Raw genomic sequence first — 27,856 nt, forward strand, 5'->3', positions numbered from 1 at the left:
TTTTTATTATTATTAGTTGTTTATACTGCTTTTATTGGTTATTTGCAAATGCTTACTAGATTTATTTATCCGGAATTTTCTCTGGTTAGGTTAAACCTTATTTTTAAAAATTTTTTAAATATTGTACCTTAATTTGGAAGTTTGGAATTAATTATACATTAAAATCAGATTGGGGAAAACCTCACTAAATTCTTTTAAGATAGATTTGACTAAGTTTAAGTTAGGGTCAAATTAAGTCAAATTTTTTTATGTTCAAATAAAAAATAAATTTTTTACTTTTATATTTTTGAAGTAAAGAAAAAAGAGAAAATTGCAAGACTAATGTGCATAAATGAGGAAAATTTTTCAAACTTTTTGATATTAAACATGTTCAAATTCTATTAATGTTTATGTAGTTAATTTAATCCATCTACAGAAAATTCAAACTTTAATTAAAAGAATTTTTCTTTAATATAAAATTAACCCGTGTGCTATGAAAGTTAAAAATAGATTCTCTGGAAGCATACTTGTTGAATTGGGCAAAAAAATATTTACGGTGCCTAAATAAGATCAACACTACTTAGTTTATACCGAGAGTTTATTGGACAAAATTTACTGTTTTGACAACTGTTAACTGTTTTAATAGCGGTTAGTTGTCAACTCTATTTTGGCAGATGTTAACTGTTTTAGTAGAGAAATTACATGAGTTAACAAAATGTTACCCTCTAACATCTCGTTCACTGCAATATAAATAAACAACTTTTAAATATCGTTAGCATTTTGACTAGTCAACAAGCTATTTAAAAATCAGCTATTTAAAAATCAGTCGCCGAACCCTACAAAAAGGTTAAGGTTTTAAAGTAAAAAATTATCTTTAAAAAAAAAAAAGTCAACACTTGTTTAGATCAAATATAAATAATATGTATCTATATTATTCATGTACATCTTGTGTATTTTAGCAAGTATTTGTAACAGTGAATTATTTTCAAAACATTAACTGAACCAAATCATATTCATATATTTTATTAGTTTAAATATCCTTTCTAGTTTGATTTGATTTAAATTTTCTACAAAATCATTATTATTGTCTGGTTTGTATAAATTTTTAAATCAAACCAAACCTCAATTTATATTTAAAAACTCATAATTCAACTAAAAATGATGAAGAAATATGTTTTAAATATAAATTTTTTACTATCTAAACCTTTGGCCTTATTGTAACTTTTGAAAAATTTTGATTATAGAAATATGGAATTCATAAATTTAATAAATTAGAATAATGCTTCTATGCCCATTCATACTAATTAATATTGAAATTACGTTCCATAATCAAATTTTTTTGCATATGTAAGCTTTTAACATTTGATCAAGTAAATAAATTATCATGATTTAGTATTTTTTTTTCGAATTGTATGATTAATGTTTTTATTATGTGTAGTAATAGTATTTTCATTTGTTACTATACTTTTATATAATTTTTTTATAATTTATATTTTTAATAGAATAAAAAATACTAAAGTTTAAGTAATATTCATTCAATGGAAAAAAGAACGTACATAAGATGGAAGGACTTATTTGTCCGATAATTACAAATCAAAGGGATTAAATATATTTTACAACAGATAAAGATTAATAAGTAAATTTTATCAACTATAGGGAGTAATAGTAATTTTTCCAAAAAAATGAAAATTTATTACTTAAAACGCACTTTCCAAAAAAGTGAAACAGAACGACAGACTGACAGTTGACGCAAATCGACGAGGAAAAGAAATAAACAAGAACAGGGAAAAAGCGCTGCTGATCTGAGTCATTGGAAGCTTCAAATCCGCCCATTTCAATGCTTTTTGAGGTATAAATTTCCAAAATCACTTCAAGTTCAAAGCTCTATGATCAATTTGGCCTTTGAAGCTTTATTACTAACTTTGGAATTGGACTTGGTGGTTTCTGTTTCATATTTCAAGGTTCTTCTTCTTCTTCATGCGTAACAAAGTTGCCAAACGGAGAAGATCATGGTAAAGATTTTTCTTTGACACTTCTCTATAATAATATGACTTTGCTGTTCTCAATCAAAATTGAACTGATTTGCGTGTTTATTGCTGGTTCAGAATTTCTTAGTTGGAGCTTTTAAGCCGCCATGTACTATTTCAATCATTTTTGCTGATGCAAGAACTCGCAAGCAGGTTTCATGCTGAAAATACTTTTGCTTTTTTCCATTTTTTTTCTTTGAATAACTGTAGAATTTTGTATTATCAATCTTAGCATAAATAAGGAATTGGATTCTGATTTGAGAGATAGAATGTATGATTTTTTTTTTTTTTAATTTTAATTTTGTTTTCAGAGGAAATGATATTTTTTCTGAACTAGTTGAGAAGCTTATCAGAATTGGAAGGTTTCATGGAATTTGTTCAAGAAAACTACTTAAGTTCGAAAGATCTTTTTTTTTCTTTATGTACTAGAGTGGCAAACATAGTGCAAACTGCTCCTGCAACTAATGATACAATTTGATCACTTCTTTGCAGAGGCCTTTAAGGTCAAATCTTATTCAAGTTTATGCTTACTGTATCTGTTCGTTTCTATAGGTCCCATTGAAGAACGATAATGGCCAAACAATTATGGTTCCTCTCTTTCAAAGTCAAGAAAACATTGTCGGAGAGGTACTTTTCGATATTATTTATTGTTATTTTGAGCTTGTTTGTGAGCTATGAAAGTGTTTTTAATCAACCCTATTATTGGAACCGTGGAATTGATACTTGACATTATTATATTCAGGTTGTTATAGAACCATTACAGGGAAAGAAGCTTGAACATACTGGTGTTACAATCAAGCTGATTGGTCAGATAGGTATGTTGATTTTGCTTCAAATTCCATTGTTCATTTTTTATATTACAAAAGAAGGAATTTTTTTTTTTTTTTTTTTTTTTTTTTTTTTTTTTTTTTTTTTTTTTCCGATTGAGAAGCATGGAAAGACAAGTGGGAGTGTGTGAATACACAATCATATTGCCTATTTGCAAGAGTTAAAAATTCAAAAGGGATACACTGTTTAAATCCCTCAGGGTTGTTGCATACTTGGTTTGCAGTTGAAAATGAAGTTCTTGAAAGGTTAGAATAAAACTATGGTTGTAGAACACAACTATGGTTGTAGAACCACGTTTTATGCACCTCCATAGAACCTTCTCCCTTTTCCTCTAAAAGAGAGTAATTAGTCAACAAAAACTCTAGCTATGTCATTGGAATCTTTTAGTTTATCTGAATTAAAATTCTTTCTAGTTCATCTTTTAATAAGAAGTATAATATATTATTTATTCATTTTATAGCCTCTACAAGCTGTGAGTGACATATAATAGAATAACATGCCAAGAAAACATTATGAATTACAGCAAACCTTTCTTTGTAAGTTACCATATAATTCACTATTTTCTGTAAGTCTCAATCAAGAAGAATGTATATATTCATGGATCAACTTTTTCCTAAGCATGATAGTTTCACTAATGTAATTTAATTTCATTAATATTAATGGAATACCATACAAGTACCTTCGTTCTTAAGATTTCCTTGAGCTAGACTGTATTTAGAACAAATTGGATACTATCGCTTGTTGCGCATTCATTTGCATGGAGCATTGGAGTAGTTATAATTTGGAATTATTACTTATTGTGTCACATGAATCTGTTGACTCTAGTCCATTGATTTATTATTGTGAAAAGGATACAGTTTAGACCATTACATATATCTTCCGCTCTTTGCAGAATTGTTTTTTGACCGAGGCAACTTCTATGAGTTTACATCTCTTGGTGAGTGGATAAGCATGCCTTTCTCATGAATCTGATAATAAATGAAGTGCTATATTTTATTGTACAGTGCATTATAAAGGTTTTATAGTTTGTCTTTATAGTTTATCTTTAACAAGTTTCATTATATATTACTGATAGGATAATCATTTTGCTGTATGCCTGCTTCAAACTTAAATTTGCATTGTAGTGTGTATATCATTTTTCAAAGGGTTTTCTCAATGAATTAAAAAAAGAAAATTTCTGAATCCCTGGTGTACTAACTCTTGTTATTCATATGCAGTTCGTGAACTTGATATTCCTGGCGAATTGTATGAAAGAAAAACATACCCCTTCGAATTTTCTACAGTTGAAATGCCATATGAGTCTTACAATGGAGTCAACGTGAGGCTTAGGTAGGATATCCTTTTGAACTAAACTAGTTTGGTCATCTAATCGAGAGATTGAGAAATCTAAATGAGAGACTTATCCAGACATCCCTTCCACCTATTTTCACTATAAAACTGGTGTTCAATATGTTCTGGATATTATTTGTGCAGGGTAGAGATTTCCTGGGTTTTGTGAAACCCTTGCAACTTTATTGCTTCCTCTTTCTTTTCCCCTTCTACTCCATGTCTGCTATTCATATATTTAGTTGATTTGCTGAACTCTATTTGTTTTATTCGAAGAAATTTCAGAAATTTTTGTGATTGTCACTAAATGATTTTTTTTTTTTTGGGAATTACAAAAGAGCGTGGCAAAGACAATCATAGCCCCAATATTTTTGGGGCTTTTTTTTGTGATTATTACTTAGGATTCTGCTACTAAGCATGGTTTAGGTTACTATTAGTTTCATAAAGCATGGCTGTTTCGAATTTTGTTATTCTGAGTCCCAAAGTGATGTTCACCTTATGATATTTTTCTAATAAACTGTATAAGGTTTTCCCTCCATTTCATAAAGCCAACTTCTTAATCTCTCTTGCAAATTTGCAGGTATATATTGAAAGTGACAATCAGTCGAAACTATGTCAACAACATCGTACAGTGCCAAGATTTTGTGGTAATACATTATATTATCATTCTTCCAATCATTATAATACTCTTCTAGTTAAGCCGCAGAAATTTTTTTCTTGCACTTCCTCCTTTTGTTCCATTTCCTTCATTTAAGAATAAGATGACTACATATAATATGGATCTGATGTTACAGATTGCATTCAGATGCCAATCAAGCTCGGATAATTCTTGCTTGTGTTCTTTAATATAGTAATTGTGAATTTTTTAGGATGTTGACTTTATAATGAATATATTTAGGAGCATCTTATAGAGTTGAAGGTTTGTAGTCTTTTTGGCTGTTAATGCCTATACTGAGATTCAAGTGCTGTAGCTACTGGAAGCTGTGTGTTTCGGTGTTTTATTTGAAAGGCTTTCATGGTGGTTAAGCAGTTGCAGTATGCAGTGAGTGATGACATATTACATATATGTAAGAATAATTTAAGGAAGAAAATCACAAAATTCCTCACAAGGAACAAAAAAATAACACAAAAATCAAAGGTCAAAACTAATGAAGTAAATGCCCTTCAACGATGCTAAATCTTATCTAAAGATACATATTTGACCTTCCTGAAGCTATTCCCAAGGACGTCAGCAAAACCATTTCATCATGTTGCAGTTGTAGCAGTGACACTGATTCTTGAAGGTCAAATATCACCTATGTATGTTCAAAAAAGTAATAGAAGAAAAAGGATTAGCTCAAATATTGATCTTGCAAATTGACCTTGTGACTCATAATCCTCTAGCATAAATGTTCTGAAGGAAGTCCTAGCTTAATGTTGTTCTTCAAAGGATAATTATGTGAATTTATAGTTTTGATAGTATCGTATAATAGATTGATTTGCTTTGTTATATTTCTGAATCAGGTACACAATTATACGCCGCTTCCATCAATCAATAACAGTATCAAGGTCAGGGGAGTTATATTCTTATGCATTGTTGCTTAGTATGTTTCTTTCATTTGTTACAAACTGCTGGTATTAGCTACCAAAATATGCCAAAAAGATACTCTCTCAATGTTGCAAACTCCTCTCTATGCGATAGTGGCGCAATACAATCCTTCACTTCCTGCTGAATCACATTCTATCTATCCCTGATTAGCATAAATATTTTGCAGACATTAGGTTTCTATAATTTTCAATTACAAGATATCACTTGCGCTGATGTATGCTTCTCTACATAATCATTCGGAACTAGGCCTCTTGACATTTGTCATTGTTGTGTGAAAGGGCATGTCAAGGAACAGAATCCCTTATGTATCTTAATTGTTTCCAATGCATATTTTGTTATTTCGTGAATTGTAGTGATCTTGATGAATTCATTCTGAAAATTAATCCTGTGTGCTTATCTTGGTGCCTCTTTTAGATGGAAGTTGGAATTGAGGATTGCCTGCATATTGAGTTTGAATACGGTAAAAGCAAGTAAGTCTGACATGCATTTAGATGATTTGGCATCACCTGATAAACTAAATTGGAAGAGAGCTTTAGGTCTTCCTTTTGATGTTGAATTTATTCAGGTACCATTTGAAGGACGTTATCATTGGCAAAATATATTTTCTTCTGGTTAGAATTAAGATTAAAAATATGGAGCTTGAGATCAGGCGCCGTGAGTCAACAGGATCAGGGCCTAACACGTATGTTGAGACAGAGACCCTTGCAAAATTTGAGTTGATGGATGGTGCTCCTGTCCGAGGTACATAATTCCATATTGCTTTTTCATTTTTTTCTTTTTCTTTGGCCCTAAGATACTGTCAAGAAATCTAGGTTACACATCTGAGATGTTTGTTTCTTTTAGAGATAGTAACACTAGTGTTCAAACTTTGACCTGATTTTTATTTGAGTCTCAAACTTAATGAGTTGTAATTTTTTGCAAATGATTGCTTAAGTAGATATCTCTTGAGTTTCTCTAATTGTATCTCTGATGTAGACGGATAAAATGTGAAGTTGGACAGAAATAAAATGCATTAATAAGATGCTACTCGAATTAAAATCCTTGATTAAAATTCTCTCCATTTAAGCATTTATGTGATCACATTATGTTTGCTTGCTTGAAAACGGTATGTTCATTATAATTATCACTCTAATGCAAATTTTATGGGGCTCTGCAGGAGAATCAATTCCAATCCGACTGTTTTTGAGCCCATACGAGTTGACACCCACATATCGTAACATCAACAACAAATTCAGTGTGAAGTATTATTTGAATCTTGTTCTAGTTGACGAAGAGGACAGACGGTATTTTAAGCAGCAAGAAATCACAGTTTATAGGCTTCTTGAAAATCCATGACATTATGGTTTTGCTTTCTTGAAGTCTATTCGTGTTTGCATGGGATTTCTTCCAGACAAACCTGTTTTTGGCTTCTAAGAAGAACCTTTGAAACGATCGAAACCACTACATTGTTTTATATTTTCCTTAACTGTTAACACCTCATGTTTTATTTTTATTTTTTTATGAATTTTTTTTTATCAATTTGGCCCTTTTCATTCATTCATTCATTCATTCATTTCCTTTGGTCACTGTGTAAAATATGTTAAACAGAATCAGATTTAGTCTAATTTGTTATTTCTGAACATCTATTATTTTGGTAAAACAAAATCCAATTCAGAGTAAAATATGTCCACGAAACTCAATTTCAGATATCAAATCAAATATATTCTGACTATTGCATTCCATTAGGTCCTTGTTCAAACTAGATAAAAATAATCTCAAATGCAGAGCAATTCAAACTTGGTCTAAGCAAAAATATTCAGTTCACTCAATTTAATTACGATAACTAGATCAAAATTTTAATATTTACAAGTGAATTCTATACTTCGAATGAGAGGTCAGAGCATATCAAGAGGTACCAGATATGTGAGTGAATAAATTGCAGCTCAAGATTGCATAAGCCCTTTAAATAAAAAAGGATTTATAAGTAGCAAAAAACAAACGAAGAAAATGTTGCTAGCTTAACATTATCTAAATGATAATGAAGCTAAATATATTAGCTGATTGATTAACCCTCCGATACAAAAGATGTTCAACTTGATGCACCTGTTGATTTCTTATTATTCAATTTGCACATACCAATCCCAAAGTTAATATAAGACTTCTCTGCAAGAATTGATCATATTAATACTCCTGCCTGCACTAAATCACTGTCCATTCGTAATACATGGATCAAACTCAAATGATAGGGTTGGTGGGAGCAGGGAGATCAGTTCCCTGCATGTATTAGAAGAAAAAACATCAGAACTGCATATAAAGATGTATAAAAGGGCTACCCAGGTAAAGATGACTACCAAGGACAACAAGGTCCAAAAATTGAGGAAAGACAAAGCTCTGATGACATCAAATTTACTACATCTATCGGGTTATTTCTTTATCTTTAGATGAATATAAATTTCTTTGAGAGCAAATTAAAAGAAAAATAAGGGGTCAGTTTCAACTTTCAGTTCAGTTCACATGACCTGTTTGTATATGAATACAGGACTTCAGGTAAAATTTAGAAAGCAATCTGCCTACTGGGTGAAGACATCCAACCACAAATTCTAAAATCCATTATCATTAAAATATAAAATTTGGCAGCTGATGGAAATAAGACATTTGGTTAGATTTACCTCCAGAAACATATAGCTATCTAATAGCAGCTCTGGCATCTTGGAGTCTGCAGGAGGTGCAATAGCTAAGATGTGAAGAAATCGGCACACTGCCCGACAACATTCAACTAAAATAAAAAAATATATAACAGGAACGTAATTGACATCAGAATATGATGCACAAATATTTTCAAACGCTTTCAGCATGCATTTTAACTAAATGTTATGGTAAATTGTCTAAAATGTCACGTTTTCAAAAATGTTTTTCAAAAATGTTTCACTAAAATTAGACGCAGGTATACAGCAGTTGATAGTTCAGGCAAAAGAAAACTTACAAAATCCAAGAATGTAAACATTTTCTAACCTGTTACCTTCATTTAACAGGTTCTGATTGACCGTGTGATAGGCTCCTCAATCCTCAATCCTATGATACTCAATTCTATGTTGTATGCGCTACTACAGGAGGACTGCATTCAGCTAATGAGCATACCCTAGATGTTGAAGACAACGATTTTGAGCTACCTTAGATCTTCATGACAACAATTTCATCTGAAGCAAATAAGTCCTCAAATAAGTACTGCAACTTGAAAATAGATTGCTCACCCAAAAACCATGAATAAATGACAGGCTCAAACAAACAAAACAAATAATGACACGATGTCACCTCAGCCATGCACAGGGTCCATATAAGAAGCTGACTACTGCATGGAAACTCCTGATTATATGTCTAAATCAACATAAATACACGTTAAGAAAGGAAAAGCGGATAAATCAACAGGATACCATCAGGACGGGCTTCAAGTTTCTAGGAAAAGAAAGTTAATAACAGGCATCCTGACTCTGAATTACCACAGATTTTTTATGCACTCGGAATCCAGTGTTGTAGTAAAAGTACAAAATAAGTTATTCAGCTTTATCATTTCTATTTTTCAGACCACTCACATTGATCATGTAGTCTCTTGTAACTATAAATTTCAGGGTCACATTTTATCCTAAGCCATTGTGAACAGAAACAATAATAAATTACATACCACTCCTATCTTACAATTGGTTGCTAAAACTTGAAAGAATGAGATATCCATGTAATCAATGAAATTTAGGCATCAAAATATTTCTTGCAAAAATTCGTAGAAAATTCTGAATGTTTTAACATGTAGCTCTTATCCAATGAGTCGTTTGGTACCATCAGTTAGATCAAACCCTCTCCTGAACATCTCATCCACCAATCTCCTAGCCTCATCTGTCTTGCCATGCTTAAAAAGGCCATGTACTAAGATATCATATGTCCACCGGTTAGGCTCATAACCTTTCTGGCATATTCTATAAAATAACTTACAAGCATCTTCCATCTTAATCATGGTTAGCCTTCTCAAAAGCATATTGTAAGTGTAGACATCAAGTGGGAAACACTGTTCAATCACTTCTTCCAAGTTGTCAATTTGTTCATTCAATCTAACGTGGCCAGAAAACGCACCAATCAAATGGCCAAGGACCGAAAGATAGGAATAAGTCTCATATTGCATCTCTCTTGCTCGAATCCAAGCACCATACAGCTTTTCATTTCTGAATGAATGCAACAAAAGAATGTTACCAATGAACGATGTAACATGGCGCCCGGTTTTCAATAAGTCATAAAGAAGACTTATCGCAATATCATATTGTCTTTGTTTGCATAGCAGCTGTATAAGAACCTCATAACATTGTACACTGGGAACTACTCCACTACTCCGCATGTCCCACAGAAAAGACAAAGCATTATTCACGTTGTTGACTTTGCAAAGACCAACAACCATGGAATTGAATAGCTTTTTGTTAATCTCTCCTCTCTTTCCCATAGCATCAAAGAAGTTTAGAGCATCAGATATTCTCTCACTCTTTAAATAACTCTGCAACATTAGAACCTTAGTACTCAGATTAGGCTCAATCCCGTTTATCTGCATCCACTCAAATACTTCTCTGGCTAGTTCAGGCTTCTGTGCATGGCCAGCTCCATCGATGAAAAGGTTACATATCTGATAGTTAGGTTGACCATGAGATATTAGAAGATCAAATAAGTGGCGGAATTGAACTTCTGGGTTTTCCATACCACATAGACCATGAATAACTGATCTTAACAAAGGTCGAGTAGCCATATGACCCTTATCTTGCATTTCTATAAGAAGCCCAGCAACAATATCCAACTTATGTAATTTATTAAAACCATGAATCAAGTTTGAGTAAGTGCTCTTTGTGGCAACTCTATTCATTCTGCTAAATACCCTGTGTATCAAGTAACCATCTTCTAACATCCTCGCCCTGCATAGAGCTGAAATAAACTTATTATACATGGAATCACTCAGCCAAAAATTCCACTCTAGAGCAACAAAAGTCAGCTCTTTCATCGCATCGAGTTTTCCTTCTCTAAACAAAGCATCAACAAGTATAGAAAGCGTTCTGTCACCAGGGAAATAGCCTTGCTGAGTAGAATTCCTGAAAACCTGGTATGCCTCATCGATAGACCCCTCCTTACATAGATAAACAATGAGATAATTACAAGCCACTGAACTAGGTGAGAGCCCAAACTCGGCTTTGCAATTATACAAGTCAAGCGCCACATCCACCATTCCAGCCTTGCAACAGAAACACAATGCAGCATTCATGGTGCCCCTATTAGGAGAAATACCACTCTCCATCATCTCCAACAACAAATCACATGATTCTGCAAGACGGTTCTCTTTCAATAGCCTCCACAACAAGACATTATACCGGAAAACATCTGGAACATAACTTTCTGATGCCTTCTTGAGTTGCATGAATTTCACAGCCTCATCAAGCTTGCCAACTCGAACAAGATTCTTAAGCCACGTACCATAAGCAGGCTCCATAGGCACGGAATCCAACTCCCTGAACTCCTCAATCAACTGCCATCCCTTATCAAAGTTACCTTTTTGACAAAGTGCATCAACAAGAACCTGCACTGCATCTCCAAGGCAATAGCTATTGCCATTTAAGATCACCTGGCGCAAATATGACTCAGCCTCGTTCAACATTTTCTGCTTACAAAGACTTTTAACTACTATAAAATGCGTTACATGGCTTTCGAAACCCCTAAGAGAAATCTGGGAAACAATACTATCAACAGCTTCAAAATAATTCTCCTCTACTAAAGAACTAAGAAGCACATGATAAGTACAGGCGTCCAAGTCAAGACCCTGAAAGCGCATTCTACCAAACATTTGGAGTGCAAAATATGGCTTTCCAGCCAAAGAGTATCCCATCACTAAAGTGCTATGAAATCCAAACAGATCATTGCTAGAAAGCCTAGCCCTCATATAACTATCAAGATAATCAAGCATTACACGCATATGCTTAGATTTTGAAAGGATCTTGAAAACGGCTTGATAAGTGGCGCGCGTGTGATAAAACCCACATTGGTGACCAGCCCAATCGAAGAATTTAAGGGAAGAAAAGATATCACCTTTTAGAAACCCATAGTTAAGAACCTCCAAAACTAATGACTCAGTGACTCGAAGACCCAGTTGAGAAAGAGCAATTTCATCGACCTCATCTTGGCGGCTCAAAATATCGAAAATTAGATCCAATAAACCACTGTTGGGATGCTTGAACCATTTTTTAAAGGATTGAGCAACGTCTTTGGCGTTCAATCCAAATGTTGAATAATCGAAGGTAGTTGGTTGAATTGAAATTGGTTGGGCTGTTGGATAGTAACAGTAGCGACTCAAAGGAGCAAAACAAGAAGTGGGAAAAGGAGGAATAGGAAGATAAGAGGAAGTCTCAGTTATAGAAAAGATTGTAGTTGCGTTGTTGAAGAGAAACTGTGAAGAGAGCAACGCCCTCTTTGATTTGCTTGCTTGTTTTATTGGTAGCATCGGTTTGTTTTCTCTGTGTTATTTTGAAATTTTGAGGGTTTTGGCTCGGCGCTGCTACTTCTCCTTCTCCGCGTCCTCCTATTCCTTCTAAAGACGGGATTCAGCCACCTCGTTTTTTTCTTTCGAAACGATAACACTTTTGCCCGCTCTGGTTGGTTTCCTTTTCTTCTTCTTTTTTTTTTTTTTTTTTAACCTTATGTTAATATAATTGTAAAGGATAAAAAATAACAGAATCCCTTAATTTTGAGCTAATTGCCGCTTGAGAGCGTACATTTCTAAAAGGCAATTATATAGTTCTTAAGTTGCGATTCCGTTAACCCGTTGGTCCTTCCGTCCAAAACACATGCTTTTAAGTTTTAACCATTTAATCAACGTGTAACTGTAAAAATACCCTCTACTTTAACTTCACTTACAACCTTCGCTCCCAGCCACATCTACGATGTCGCCCTCAAGTTTAGATTTGACCTCCAATATAACTTCAACCTCCATTTTTTTGCAAGAAGAGGGTTAAATAGGTTTTCATTGTCTCAAAAACCTCTTCCATGGTCTTCGAAACATCAATCTAAAAATAAATTAACAATTATTTCATGAAATCAAATACCATATATTAAAAAAAAATTTAATAGTATACATAAATATATATAAGCTAAATTAACAAATTCAGAATAATATTGCATATCATTGTATCAGAGTATCCTATCATTCACGCGAAATGAGAGTAACTAATGCCTTTCAATTTCCATCTTATTTACCAAATCTTCAAGATTCAGAAGCACATGGAAGGAAGGAGGGAGGGAGTAAGGGAAGGGGGAGAGAGTTTATAATGGAACAAACCTGGTTTCAGAGATCAATTACTATTTGCAGATATTCATCTCTCCTCTGTGGATCAGATTCAGTTTGAATCATATGTCCTACCTTAATTAGAAAGCAGAGGCAAATGTTAGGAAGTTATAATAAAACAAATTTGCAGGGTACATAAGTTAACTAAAACTGGCTCTTTTTCAGCAGTGGCAAGCTGCCGCGGTGGGACTTGGGGTTGTCAGAGAAGATGACATGCACTTGGGGGTGTTTATTGGGATTTTAAAATTTCTCTCTGCTTGGACTCACTTTATAGCAAAGACTAATAAGATAAATAAATTTTTTAGACGGAATAATCAACCTGTTAGACGGATCGAGATATAAGGACTTTATAATTTCTTTTTAAAAATAGAGGTCCTCAAGTGTCAATTAGACCAAAATTTAAGTGCCTTATTATTTTTTCCCTATTGTAAATTTTGTTTTTCTGCCCTAACATGGGTTTATATTTAAAAATATTTGTTCTAATAATATTGATATTTCAAAAATATTGATATTTTTAATAAATATATTAATTCATTAAGAGACTAAATAGACTGGAAAAACATTATAGATTTCACAACAGGGATAGTTCTCTCCAAACTTTCCAAATTGTTAAAAACATTTTGATTTAAATGCCTTGAACTCGAGAATTTTACTCTATATTCTTTCATTCATTTTATCTATCTATCTATCGATACTATATATAAATTTGGGAATTGGAGAGAGGGGGAGAAGAGATGAGAAGGGGAGAATAATGGAAATTCCAATGATGCCCTTAATGAAAGAACAAACTTAGTTATAGCCAATTAGAAAATTATATTTTATTAATTGATTGGATATAATCATTCAAATTATTTTTAAATAAATGCATATAAATAATTAAGTATTTCAAAATTTTAAGTTTTATCTTTTAAAATTTTATTTTTTATTCTTATTAACATAGAAAAATCCTTATTATTTTTTATTTTAAGATTTTAAGTATTCGTATAATTATAATGACGTTTAGGATTTTCTAACCAACATTAAAGCAAAGAATTTTATAACTCGTTTGTACTATTAACTATCATTAATTAAGTCATATATAAAATTAAAATGGTTTATGTGTTAACCATCAAAATTGAGATTTGAGAGTATTCAAGAGTTGGTCCTTGCTTGAAGTAGATTTGGAGTATATATATTGGAGTCAAGATAAATTCTACTAGGATAAAAATTATCAGAATCTTGTATTACATGTTAGTTAGAGTTTATTTAGGATATCTTTTAATATATTTATATATTTTTTATATATTATTTTATTAATATATATTATCATTATGTAATGATGATCTACGTAAAACGTTAAAATTCATATATATTATAGACATATAACTCAATTAATGATAATTAATTGAATATTTTCACATATATTAAAAAATCCAATGTGAAAATTTTTTAATATTTTAATTGAATTAAATTATTTCTAAATTGAATTAATTTCTCCTCTCCTTTTATTTTCAATAAAGGACTCCTAAATCTATAATAATAATTTATAATATGTATAATATATACTGTATATAAATATGAGAATACGGGGATAATAAGATTTTCAATAGTGCTCCTAATAAAATTTGAATATCTTAAAATAATCTTAGACATGACCAATTAAAAAATTATATTTAATTAATTGATTATATATAATTTATTAAATTATTTTAAATAATGAAATTAGATAATTAAGCATTTTAAAATTTTAAGTTTCATCTTTTTTAAATTATGTTTTAATAAATACATATGATAATGATACATTTGACATTTTTATATTTCATTTTTTAAATTTAAATATTTAATTCTTTTTATTATAATTTAAAATTATTTATTTAGGAGAGAGATAAGAAAAGAAAAAATTATTTTTTTCTTTATGTTTGTATAATTTGATTGGATATATTTTTTAAAAAATAAAATTTCAAATAAAATATAAATAATTAAGCCTTTCAAAATTTTTAAACTTTTACTTTTTAAAATTTATTTTTAAATAAAATGAACATATGTATGAATGAGATTAATTAACGGTCATATTCACATTAATCTCATATGAAATTTTATTTAAACATTATAAAATTCAAAATGACATTAGATACAATTATAATCAAATATTTTAAATTTATTTTTAAATAGAATGAACATATGTGTGTGTGTGAGATGAGAAATAGTTGAAAATTTTAATTTTAGAAAGATATATTTTATTGTTATATATATATATATATATATATATATATATATATATATATATTTTGAAACGTACGTAGTAGGTGATATTCGAGAATTGTACATATATAATTATAATGAAGTTTAGATAAATGACAATATAAATTGAACGAAAGTGTATGTATATATACATTGGTGTTTTATTAATTAACCATTATATTCACATTAATCTCATATGAAATTTTATTTTAACATTATAAAAAGCTAAATAATGTAAGATAGAATTATAATCAATATTTAAAATTTATTTTTAAATAAAATGAATATATGTGTGTGAGAGATGATGAACAGTTGAAAATTTTAATTTTAAAAATATATATTTTATTATATATATATATATATATATATATATATATATATATATATATATATATATATATGTATTTATTAGGTGACATTGAATAATTGTACATATATAATTATAATGAATTTTAAATGAATGACGATATAAATTGAACTGAAGTATGTGTATATACACACTGCTGTTTTATTAATTAACCATTATATTGACATTAATCTCATATGAAATTTTATTTAACATTATAAAAATCTAAATAATAATAGATAGAATTATAATCAAATTTTTAAAATTTATTTTTAAATAAAATGAATATATGCGTGTATGAGTTGATGAACAATTGAAAATTTTAATTTTAAAAAAATATATTTTATTGTTATACATGTGTATGTGTATATACATGTATTTATTAGGTAATATTTAGAATTATATGTATACCACTACAAAAAAAAAACGTCTAATTGCGATCGATTTTTGTGACCGACTGAAATCGGTAGCAATTTTGCGACCGATTTGCGACCTATGGACAAACAGTCGCTAATTATAGCGCTAAAAATTCCCACGATTTTTGTTTTCAGTTTGCGACCAGTGTACTATGAATTTGCGACCGATTTGCGACTACGTTTTATTCCGTCGCAACATTGTGCGCTTCAAAATTAGGAATAAGTTCTGAGACCGATTGGCGACCGATTATTTGCGATCGAAGTTTTGAGTCGCAAATCAGTCGCAATTTTATTGCGAAGTAAAACGACGTCGCAGAGTTAAAATTTGCAATCGATATTAATGAAATTTGCGACCGACTAGTCGGTCGCAAATTTTAGGGCTTTAAACGCCAGATGCCCTCCTTCTTCTTTCTTCTTCTTTCTTTCTTCTCCTCCTCCTCTCCTCTCCTCCGTTCGCGGCGCTGCTCCAGCCCTTCCTGACGCCGCTCCAGCCCACCTGACGCCGCTAGCTCCGCTCCGTTGCAACTCCGGTCACTCCATTGCTGTTTGGACACAACTTGAGGTAAGTTTTGCAAATTTTTCGATTTTTTTTTTTTTTTGCGACCGACCAGTTGGTACAAACTTGGTAACCAAAGTACTTATATAGTGGTTATCTGTGTGCTTATATTTTCTAATCTGTATGTTTATCGCTTTTCTAATATGGTCTGTTTTGGTGAGCTATATTTTCTATATGATAAGCTATGTGATTTTAGAACTTAGATTCTTATTCTAACGACTGTTTTGCAGGTTGAATATAAGATCCTTTGTTCTATTTCTAATATCAGTTTCTATTCTTTTGCTCTGACCATATGTTCTGTTTATTAGAACTTAGAACATCTTGTCAATCTCTGCTAGTTCTAATATATATATGCTCTGATTGTTAGAACTTAGAATATCTTGCCTATTTTTGCTAGTTCTAAAATCAGTTTCTAAAAAGGCCTCCCTAGTTCTAATTTTCATAAAACAGTTTTATTGCATCTATTCAGGGGGAGCAAAATACATGTTCTAATTTGCTTCATATTAAAAATATTTTGGCATATTTAGAACTTACGTGCATAAAATTCAGGGGGAGCACATGCTTTTATGATTGCTAAATTTATTGGTTTTGTCATCATCAAAAAGGGGGAGATTGTTGGCTCAAGGGTCAAATCTCGGATTTTGATGATTAATACAAAACAAATAAATTTAAATTATGTTATTTGTGCCAATTTTATTTTATGCAGAATTTCTTTGGAAAGAAATCGTACAAGGCAAGTCCTACATTGATTATGAAGATTTCGAAGATCCTAGTAAGCTAGGTATTTAGGATATTTTTGTAGGATAGAGAGAAAATCCATATATGAGCACAAAAATCTATTTCTCTCTCAAAAATATTTTTCGAAAAATTAGTTTTCTTCAAATAATGTATTTTCGAAAATATTCCTTTAAATCGAAAAGATTTATTTTCCTAAAACTTAAGAGATTTCTTCTCTAAATGTTTTTGGTAATACAATCATACTCTTTTCAGAAATATCTTTTGAAAGATCTAAAATACTTAAAATTATTTTCTTACCTTAAAAACGAAAGAGAATCTCTTTCGGTTTTAGTAAGAGTATCCTTCCGCAAAAATATTTTCCAAATAAATGCTGCCGAAAATCTCTTGTTTAAAGGAAAGTAAAATCGTGTTTTATTCTCTTACCAAAAAGGATAAAATAAACTTTTGGTAACAAAGATTTTCATATCTTCTAAATAAGGAAAGAAGATATTCTGATTTCAATCTCTTTCCAAAAGGCGACAGCTTCTTTGCTTCCTATATAAAGGAGCTTTCACGTATTGAACTTTGGTGAAGTAAGAGTTTTTGTTTTAAGAGCATTCTCTCATTGAACAAATCGTTATCTCTCAAAACTTACTCTCTACCCCCATTTTCTTTTCATCTTTACACTTAACGTTTTCAATATTTAAAGTGAAAAGAATTTTTACAATTACTTTTGAAAAACAGTTCTGTGTTCTAATCGATCTTCTAATCTGATAAAACTGTTTTTCCTGTGCTTATATGGGCGTTTCTTTCTGTCTATTTAGATTTTGTAATCTATAGTAGACAGGCTCTTTATTTGTTAAACTTTTGGGTGTAATAGCTTAGGTTAGAAGCTATTGTGTTAGAGGTTATCAAGCGACCTTCTCCATGTGTGGGATATTAATGTCTTGAATCGAGTTTTCTGTACTCTGCCAAAAACAGAAAGGGTTGAGGTTAACTAGAACCTTTGGAAAATCTAGTGGGACAAAAGGGTAGATCTAGGTTTTTGATCTATTGCCTTGTACTGTTGGTTTGTCTCTTACCCTTTAAAAGAGATAACTTAGTTGAGGATCTCAAGATGCGTCTTGGGGAGTGGATGTAGGCGAGTTAGTGCCGTACCACTATAATTCTCGGTGTTGATCTCTTTATTTCTGAAGTTTGCTTGACACTGTCTTTATATCACTTTTGTTTTATCTTTAGAAACGCTAAAATTGTTAATAATTCAGATGTTCTAAAATGGTAATAAGTCTTATCTATTCTGAACATTAGAACTCTGATATTCTAATAAAGTGAATATACAATGTTCTAACTGTTGTTCTATTCCCAGTATTATTCACTGATTGGGTTTCTGATTCATTTTCTAAACTTTATGAGGATGTTCTAATCCAGATAACTTTCCATCATAAAGTTATTTCTGATAATTGATTAAGGCTCTGTGAAGAAGTTCTGAATTTAATAACTGTCTTTCACATAGCTTTATATGGTTTTTCAAACTTTATGAGGAAGTTCTAATATCAATAACTTTCCTTCATAAAGAAGCTCTGATAGTGTATAAGTCAGTGTAAAACTGTTCTAATCAATAGCTGCACTTTGCACAGATATCTTTTGCAATTAGAACATTGTGAGGTGATTCTAATCCATATTCTATTCTCACAAAGTTCTGTGTGTTTTCCGCTGCACTTAGAATTCTAATTCTTGTTTAGAATTTCTAAAATTTATTTCAGTTTTTAGAAAACCCAATTCACCCCCCTCTTGGATTGTGCCATATATATTCGAGACCCACATATATATTAATATATCATGCATAAAAATTCATTACAGGCTAAAGAATTAGGTCGTAAGCCAACACCAATTGAGGTGTTTACATACACTCACACGAAGGACCACGATCTTAATACGTTTGTCGACAGACGTGAGATGAGCATCAATGTAAGTAACAATGAATAATATTTACATTTACGCTCTACTCGTTGCGAAGATGTACAAAGTTCATTATAATAAAGCTTGCAATTGCATTGATTAATTAATTTTTTGTTTTCAGGAGAACTATACTACAGCTTGGGAGCGTCTTGTTTCTTCTCAGACTGATGAATCTTAAGCTGAGTCAAGAATTGACAAGGTAGCACTTTATCTCGAGGCTGTAGGGGGTGAGAAGAAGAGGAAGGTATACGGCATCGGGTCTCAGACATCACAGTTTTACTGCGGCTCAGCATCTCACACTTCTGCACCCAGCGCACGACCACAGCCCGAGAACACCGCCGAGGAGTTTACTGAATTGCGGACTTATGTTGATGATCAGCAGACACAGATTGCAGAACTTAGAGCGCATGTGATGCGGCTATCCGGTGAGCCCGGTCATAGTACTTCTTCCTCTGATCCTGCGCCTGCTACAGATCGAAATGTTTCGACATCTCAGCAGCAGCCACTTCCGTCTCCTGATCCCGATGTTGCAGACGATACCTTGGTCACCCCTCCTGACACTACAACACATCCAGTAGTTACTCCTCCCGGCGATTCGACATCGGATCGTGCAGATGAGCAACCGCGTAGATTTGATTTTAGAACTTTTTAGTTTTTCATTTGTTTTTTGACATTTTGTTCAGTACAATAACAATTACATTTTTATATTGTTCTTGAATTGCGTTTGTGATATATATATATATATATATATTTTTTTTTTTCAATTTTGCGACCGATTTGCTACCAAAAATTAAAATTTTAAATTTACAATTTGTGACCGAATTTCATAATTGCGACAGACTTTTTCTGAGACGAATTTGCGACAGAGTTTCCAATTGAAAACATGACCAAAATTTGCGACCAATTTTGCAATTTATCGGTCGTTAATTTGCGACCGACGCAAAAATCAGTCGCAAAGCACTTTGCGACGAGCATTTTGGCGACCGATATCTTTCGGTCGCAGATCGATCGCTAATGGAATTTAGCGACCGATTTTTGGCATTTTGCGATCGATTGGTCGGTCACAAAATGCCGTTTTTTTTTTAGTGTACAGTTATACTAGATTTTAGATAAATGACGATATAACTTGAATTGAAATGTGTGTAGATAAACATTGTTGTTTTATTAATTAACCGTTATATTGACATTAATCTCATATGAAATTTTATTTTAATATTATAAAAGTCTAAATAGTATAAGATAAAATTATAAAAATATTTGAAATTATTTTTAAATGAAATAAAACATATGTGTGTGATGAACGACGAACAGTTAAAATTTTTAATTTATATATATATATATTATTGTTAAATCTATGTATCTATATATATTGAAACATATTTATTAGGTGATATTGTAGAATTGTACTTATAGAGTTATAATAAATTTTAGAAAAATGACGATATAAACTGAAGTAACCGTGTGTAGATACACACTGCTGTTTTATTAATTAACCGTTATATTCACATTAATCTGTATGAAATTTTGTTTCAATATTATAAAAATCTAAATAATATAAGATAAAATTACAATCAAATATTTAATATTAAAAAATAAAAATGAGCATAAATAATAAGTAAAAGTGAATGATATAAAAAATTGCACAAGTATAAGTAACGAGTATAGTCAACGTGTAACGCACGCCATAAAAAGACTAGTCTATACTATATATAAATGTGGGAATAGAGAGGAATAATGAGATTTCCAATAACGCATTTGATGAAATTTAGGATATCCTAAAATAACCTTAGCATAGTCAATTAGAAATTACATTTTATTAGTTGATTGGATATATTTATACAAAATTATTTTTTAAGCCAATAATATGTGGTTTGATTGTCTTCTCACTTATGTGAGGTGTGAGAAGTCTCAAGTTCGAGTCCTCTCGACCACAAGTGTTTTCATCAATTTAGTAAGTGGAGAGTTATTCCTTGTTGTGTAGTCCGCAGTGTTCTTTTAGCCTATTAGACTTCCTATGAATAAAAAAAATTAGTTTTTCAAATAAATACATATAGATAATTAAGCATTTTAAAATTTTAAGTTTTATCTTTACTAAATTTATTTTTTAACAAATATATATGATAATGAGACATTTGAAAAGTTTTGATATTTTATTTATTAAATATTTAATTCTTTTAGGATATAGATAAAAAAGAAAGAAAAATATATTGTTTTTATTAAAATTTTTTTCTTTTATATTTAAATGATTTGATTGGATATATTTTTTAAAAAATAAATTTTCAAATAGAATATATTATTTAGGAGAGAGATAAAAAAAGAAGAAAAAAGTATATTATTTTTATTAATATATTTTTTTATATTTGTAAGATTTGATTAGATATATTTTTTAAAAAGTAAATTTTCAAATAGAATCTACATAAGTAAATCTGAGATAGTAAACAGTTGAAAATTTTAATTTAAAAAATATATATAATATTTTATTGATATATTTATGTATTTATATACATTGAAATGTTTTTTTGTTAAGTGAGTTTTGAAAGAGTTTAATTCTTAGTCATAATTTTTTATTTTCTTTTTCATTACTGAATAATTTATAACTACTATCATTTTAATTTAGTAAGAGATTTATTCTTCCTTGCAATAAATAGACGACTTATTGATGATTAAGCATTTTTTAATTTTCTTGATATTTTTTCTCTTAATATTCTAAATATATTTGACTATTAGTGTTTAGGAAACTGGAAAAAAAAAAACTAGAACTATATATTTTTGTCTGGATCACTTTTTAAGGTTTTAAGAGTTTCTGTGTATGTATATTCATTTCTCTGATACACTGGGTAAGTAATAATATCACTGTAGCTAAAGAGATTTCTATTATCAATTCAGATCATCTTCTCATTTCTTTTCTTTTACCTAGCAGTAAAAAATAATTTATTATTATTTTTGCTGGCTCAAGGTCAATTTTATCCTAAGATTTTGATCATTATACAAAACAAATAAATTTAATATTCTTGTTGTACTAAAGTTATTTTATGCAGAAATTATTGTTGAGAATTTTTGAAGAAATGAAGCTCCTACAGTCCAAGATTTTTATTTGAAGACCATAAAGATCAATGATGATATTTTTTATTGGTTAGTATTATATTAAGTCTTAGAAAATTATTGTAGGATAGTGAGTAAATAATATAATAAGCACAAATCCATTTTATCTCTCTCAAAAATTATTTTTAAATTTTTTTAAATAAAAATATTAAGAGGAAATAGCCAAATCTTACTTTTCATGTTTCCTATTTGACAAAGATTTTTGGAGTCAATCTCCTTGATGGCTATTAAATGAGTTTATGCAAAAAGCAATTTCTGATCTGACATAGCTAATAGTTTCTAAACATAGCGGATAGTTTCTGTTTGTAAAGTTAAACAGCTTTCTAAAGTTACCCTTTCAACTTCATGCCTTGTGTAAGAGCTTTAACAGCTCATTTAATGCAACCCATGCTTTGTCTGTTTATTTTAAAATGTCAAAATTAATAATTACACATTGAAGCAATAATCTCAAGTTATTTATAATGTGATGATCACTCTTTCATACAAAAACTCTTTCCTCTTTCAAAAACACAGTTGGTAAGAGTTAGAGTCCATTGCTCAAAAATTCAGATCTCTCAAAGCTCTCTCTTAATCCCCTTCATTTCTTTTCTTCTTTGTTCTTCTAGAAGCATTTATAAGAGAAAAGAAACTACTCTATTTGAAGAACAGTTCTGCACTTACTTTCTATTTTCAAAATGTATTTTCTATTCTTCCTGTGCTTATAGTTGTATTTCTCTTTGTCTATATAGATTGTTGTAATCTGTTGTAGACTAGAGGTTCTTAAATGAAAAATATTTTTATAATAGCTTAAGTGAGAAGCTATATTGTAGAAGGTTATCAAGCGACCTTCTCCTTGTGTTAGATTTTAATGTCTTAATCTGAGTTTTTTGTTCTCTGCAAAATAGAATGGTAAAGGTTAACTAGAACCTTTGAAATCTAGTGGGTTAAAGGTTAAATCTAGATTTTGATCTATTCCCTTGTAACTATTGGTTTGTCTTTTACCCTTTAAAAGAAATAACATAGTGGAGAATCTCAAAATGAGTCTTGGGGAGTGGATGTAGGCGAGTTAGTGCCGAAACACTATAAATCTCTGTGTTATTCTTCTTTTATTTTCTGAAGTGTAACTTGATTATCTTATGATTATACATCTATTAATATTTTTAGAAATGCAAAGTTGTTAATTTTTTTCTATTTCTAATAGTGAACAAGCTCTATCTTTGTGGATCATTAGAACTCTGGATTTTTGTATTGTGATTTTTTCAAATTCTAATCTATCCTTTTATATTTAATAGAAATTAGAATCTGAGTTATAATTAGTATTCTAATCTTTCATAAGCTTTGTGAGGAAGATCTATACTTGATAACTGCTTCTCACAAATGCTTTCTAATCCCGCTGCTATAGAATCATGATCTTGCTGTTTAAAAGTCAAATATTTAGAAAATCAAATTCACACTCCTCTTGAGCTATGCCATACATATATCGGGGCCTATAATTTTTAATTATAATTGTATATAGATATTGATTTGGGTTGAGGGCAAGAGTTGAAAATTGATTGATGATTTGATTTTCTTTTTTGGGCACCAATTAGGATTTTAAAATTTTGCATTTATAAATTAGAGACTAAAGGATTATGTTTAAGAACTGGGTTGAACTTATTCTGAGACCACTTTACTGTATAAAAATAAAATTAAGTCCATAAAAGGTAGCATTACAAGTAGTTTGTACGATAAAGTATAAAACAAATGAACGACTTATATTTATTTTAATCTAGACAAAACTTATGCTTTAATATTATATAAATAAACAATGAGTATATAACAAGCATAGTCAACATACAATGCACGTTATATAGAAGACTAGTACTATATATAAAAGTGAGAATAGGGAGGAATAAATGGAATTTCTGATAATGCCCTTAATGAAATTTAGAATATGCCAAAATAATCTTACTCATAGCCAATTAATTATATTTTATTAGTTGATTGGATATATTTATAGAAATTATTTTTTAAATAAATACATATAGATAATTAAGCATTTCAAAATTTACGTTTTATCTTTTTTTTAATAAATATATATGACAAGGAGACATTTTAAAATTTTTTATATTTTATTTTTTAAATATTTGATTCTATTTTAATTATAATTTAAAACATTTTATTTTAGAGAGAAATAAAACAGAAAAATATATTATTTTTTCTTTATATTTATATGATTTGATTGGATATATTTTTTAAAAATAAATTTTCAAATAGAATATATATATATTATTTTATTTAGAAGAAAGATAAAAAAAGAAAAAAATATTATTTTTTAAATATTTTTTCTTTATGTTTGTATGATTTGATTGGATATATATTTTTTTAATAAAATTTCAAATAGAATACACATAATTAAACCTTTCAAAATTTTTAAATTTTTACTTTTCAAAATTTATTTTAACTAAAATGATTATATGTGTGTGTGATTGACAAATAATTTAAAATTTTAATCATAAAAATATATATAACTTTTTATTGATATATTTATATATCTATATATATTGAAACGTTTTTTTGTTGGGTGAATTATAAAAAGAGTTTTATTCTTAATAATAATTTTTGATTTTCTATTTCCTTACTCAATAATTTTTAATTATTATCATTTTAATTTCGTAAGATATTAATTATATCTCATTTACAATAAATAAATGAACTTTTGATGATTAAACATTTTTAATTTTCTTGATATTTTTTCTTTTATATCAAAAATCTGTTTGACTTGAAAGAAAATAGTATTTAAGAAACAAGAAAAAAACTAAAATTATATATTCTGTTTGGATCACTTTTCAGAGTTTCAAGAATTTATGTATATGTGCATATAATTCTTTTTTCTAATGTATTGGATAAGTACTGCTATTATAGCCAAATGGTTATCATTATCAATTCAATTTGAGACCATTTCATTATATAAAAATGGAATTAAGTACATAAGAAGTAGCACTACAAGTAGTTTGTACGGCAAAGTGAAATACAAATTAACCACTTGTATTTATTTTAATCTAAACAAAAACTTATGCTTTAATATTTTATAGATAAAAAAAATTAAAGGAGTACAAAAAATAAGTATATAAACAATAACTTATGCTTTAATATTTTATAGATAAAAAAAAATTAATTGAGTACAAAAAATGAGTATATAACGAGCAAAGTTGACGTGCAATGCATGTCACAAAAAAAAGACTAGTACTATATATAAACGTGGGAATAGAGAGGGATAATGGGATTTTCGATACCGCTCTTAATGAAATTTAAGATATCCTAAAATAACCAGTCATAACCATTTAGAAAATTACAGTGATTGGATATATTTATAAAAATTATTTTTTAACCTAATCATGTGTGGTCTAATTGTCTTCTCATTTATATGAGGAGTGAGAGGTCTCGAGTTTGAGTCCTCTCGACCATAAGTGTTTTCACCAATTTGGTGAAATAATTTTAAATAAATACATGTAAATAATAAAGCTTTTCAAAATTTTAAATTTTATCTTTACTAAATTTATTTTTTAATAAATATATATGACAATAAGATATTTTAAAAAAAATTATGTTTTATTTATTAATTATTTAATACTTTTAGGATATAGATAAGAAGAAGAAATATTTTTATTAATATTCTTTTTTTTCTTTTGTTGGATATATTTTTTTAAAAATAAAATTTCAAATAGAATATATATAATATTTTATTTAGGAGACGGATAAAAAAAGAAGAAAAAGAATTTTTTTTATTAATATTTTTTTTTTACATTTTGAGGATTTGATTGGATATATTTTTTAAAAAGTAAATTTTTAAAAAGAATTTACATAATTAAACCTGTGATGGTAAATATTTGAAAAATTTTAAAACATATATATAATATTTTATTGGTATATTTATATACCTCTATACATTGATACTTTCTTTTTGTTAAGTGAGTTTTAAAAGAGTTTTATTCTTAATAATAATTTTTTATTTTCTTTTTCGTTACTGAATAATTTGTAACTACTATCATTTTAATTTAGTAAAAGATTTATATCTCATTTGCAATAAATAAATGACCTATTGATGATTAAGTTTTTTTTTTTTTTTGATATTTTTTTCTCTTAGATCCTAAATTTGTTTAACTTAAAAGAAAATATTGTTTAGTAAACTGAAAAACAATTAGAACTATATATTTCTATTTGGGTCAGTTTTTAGGGTTTCAAGAATTTGTGTATATGTGCATATATTCTTTTCTCTCTGATACACTGCGTAAGTAATACTGTCACTGTAATCAAAGTAATTCCCATTATCAATTCAGATCATCTTTTCATTTCTTTTCTTTTACCTAGCAGTAAAAAACAATTTATTATTATTATTTGTATAACTGTATATAGATATTGATTTGGGATTGAGAGAGGGAATTAAGTTGAAAATTGAGTGATGACTTGATTTTCTTTTTGGGTACTTATTAGGATTTTAGGTACATAAGTTAGAGACTAAAGGATTAAGTCAAGACATGAGGTTCAACTTTATTTTGAGATCGCTTCATTATATAGAAATAGTATTAAGTACATAAGAAGTAGCATTGTAGTTAGTTTGTACGGCAAATTATAATATACATTAACAATTTGTATTTATTTTAATCTAAACAAAACTTGGATAAAAAAATGAGTATATAATTAGTATAGCCAATGTACAACGCACGTTATACAAAGACTAAACTAGTTATTATAAACGACAATATTAGCTATTCATTATAGTGCTAGCTATTAAAGTAACTCTCAATTATTATTAGTCGATGATTTAAAGCAGAAGTATTCAATAAAAATAGACATTTAACTTTATTATTTAAAAAAAAAGGAAAACAGGAATTTAATCGGTTGTTACTATAACATTTCATAAAATACTTTCCCGATTGCTACTAAACGAAGCTGCTATTGAATATTTAATTAGTATAAAAAAATATCAATTTAATTCATCAAACACTCTCAATGCTACTAAATGAAGCTGCTTTTGAATATTTAATTATTATTCAAACCAAAAAATGTTTTCAGTTTTAATTATTTAGTTAATATGTTAGTGATTAACTATGTAAGGTACAATTTCAAAATTCCTTCTTTTAATAATTTCAAAACAGAAAGAATTATATATATATATTGTAATTTATGGTTCTAAATTAATGCTTCTCTAATCTAAGGTGATCACAGTCATCCTTGTTCCAATTCGATACAGGAAAACAAAACATGAACTATTACCCAAATTCGAGCTTTTTCCAGTGGAAAGAACTGGGACGAAAGAGTTCAAACCGGAGTTATTGGCACCTATTTTGCTGCTCTGCTCATCAAGAGAAAGATGATGTTTTAAGCATCTCACTATTTGTATAAATCACTACATGATGGAAGATGATTTTTAGAAAAGGGAAGGCAAAAAAAAAAAAAAAAAAAAAAAAAAAAAAAAAAAAAAGAAGATAAGCACA

General features: G+C 29.3%; 2 protein-coding genes across 12 annotated transcripts; one reads left to right on the plus strand and one right to left on the minus strand.

Annotated features, from left to right (window-relative positions):
- Positions 1-1,682: 1,682 nt before the first annotated feature.
- On the plus strand, positions 1,683-7,266 carry LOC105637171 (vacuolar protein sorting-associated protein 26A). Its single transcript, XM_012220588.4, has 12 exons — positions 1,683-1,828; positions 1,941-1,991; positions 2,085-2,159; positions 2,559-2,633; positions 2,749-2,821; positions 3,727-3,771; positions 4,052-4,163; positions 4,741-4,807; positions 5,664-5,708; positions 6,163-6,218; positions 6,314-6,489; positions 6,905-7,266. Exons 2-12 carry the CDS (start codon positions 1,989-1,991, stop codon positions 7,081-7,083), a joined length of 906 nt encoding a protein of 301 aa, XP_012075978.1. The 5' UTR covers positions 1,683-1,828; positions 1,941-1,988; the 3' UTR covers positions 7,084-7,266.
- A 264-nt stretch (positions 7,267-7,530) lies between these two features.
- Positions 7,531-13,330, minus strand: LOC105637172 (Pentatricopeptide repeat (PPR) superfamily protein). Of its 11 annotated transcripts, none has more exons than XR_001046995.4 (4): positions 9,559-12,426; positions 8,747-8,924; positions 8,397-8,443; positions 7,531-8,001 (listed from the first exon to the last, which is right to left on the minus strand). XR_001046995.4 is itself a non-coding variant. In XM_012220590.4 (2 exons), the coding sequence occupies exons 1-2, from the start codon at positions 12,242-12,244 to the stop codon at positions 8,899-8,901; spliced, it is 2,712 nt and encodes a 903-aa protein (XP_012075980.1). In that variant the 5' UTR covers positions 12,245-12,426; the 3' UTR covers positions 7,531-8,898. The 11 variants fall into 11 exon arrangements, 1 of the variants encoding a protein (XP_012075980.1); XR_002284745.3 differs by having other exon boundaries at positions 8,397-8,485; XR_002284741.3 differs by having other exon boundaries at positions 8,397-8,503.
- Positions 13,331-27,856: the final 14,526 nt, after the last annotated feature.

The sequence above is a fragment of the Jatropha curcas genome, chromosome 5 (assembly GCF_041381405.1).
Source record: "Jatropha curcas cultivar XTBG-Jc1 chromosome 5, XTBG_Jcur_1.0, whole genome shotgun sequence".
NCBI lineage: Eukaryota > Viridiplantae > Streptophyta > Magnoliopsida > Malpighiales > Euphorbiaceae > Jatropha > Jatropha curcas.

Excerpts from the sequence above, each read along its gene's own strand:
- LOC105637172 (XM_012220590.4), bottom strand. The coding sequence starts at position 12,244 with ATGCTACCAATAAAACAAGCAAGCAAATCAAAGAGGGCGTTGCTCTCT. Across the intron at positions 8,925-9,558 it reads AGGGTTTGATCTAACTGATG|ATGAAATTGTTGTCATGAAG; the intron begins GTACCAAACGAC and ends TATTTGCTTCAG.
- LOC105637171 (XM_012220588.4), top strand. Across the intron at positions 4,164-4,740 it reads GGAGTCAACGTGAGGCTTAG|GTATATATTGAAAGTGACAA; the intron begins GTAGGATATCCT and ends GCAAATTTGCAG. Across the intron at positions 4,808-5,663 it reads TACAGTGCCAAGATTTTGTG|GTACACAATTATACGCCGCT; the intron begins GTAATACATTAT and ends TTTCTGAATCAG.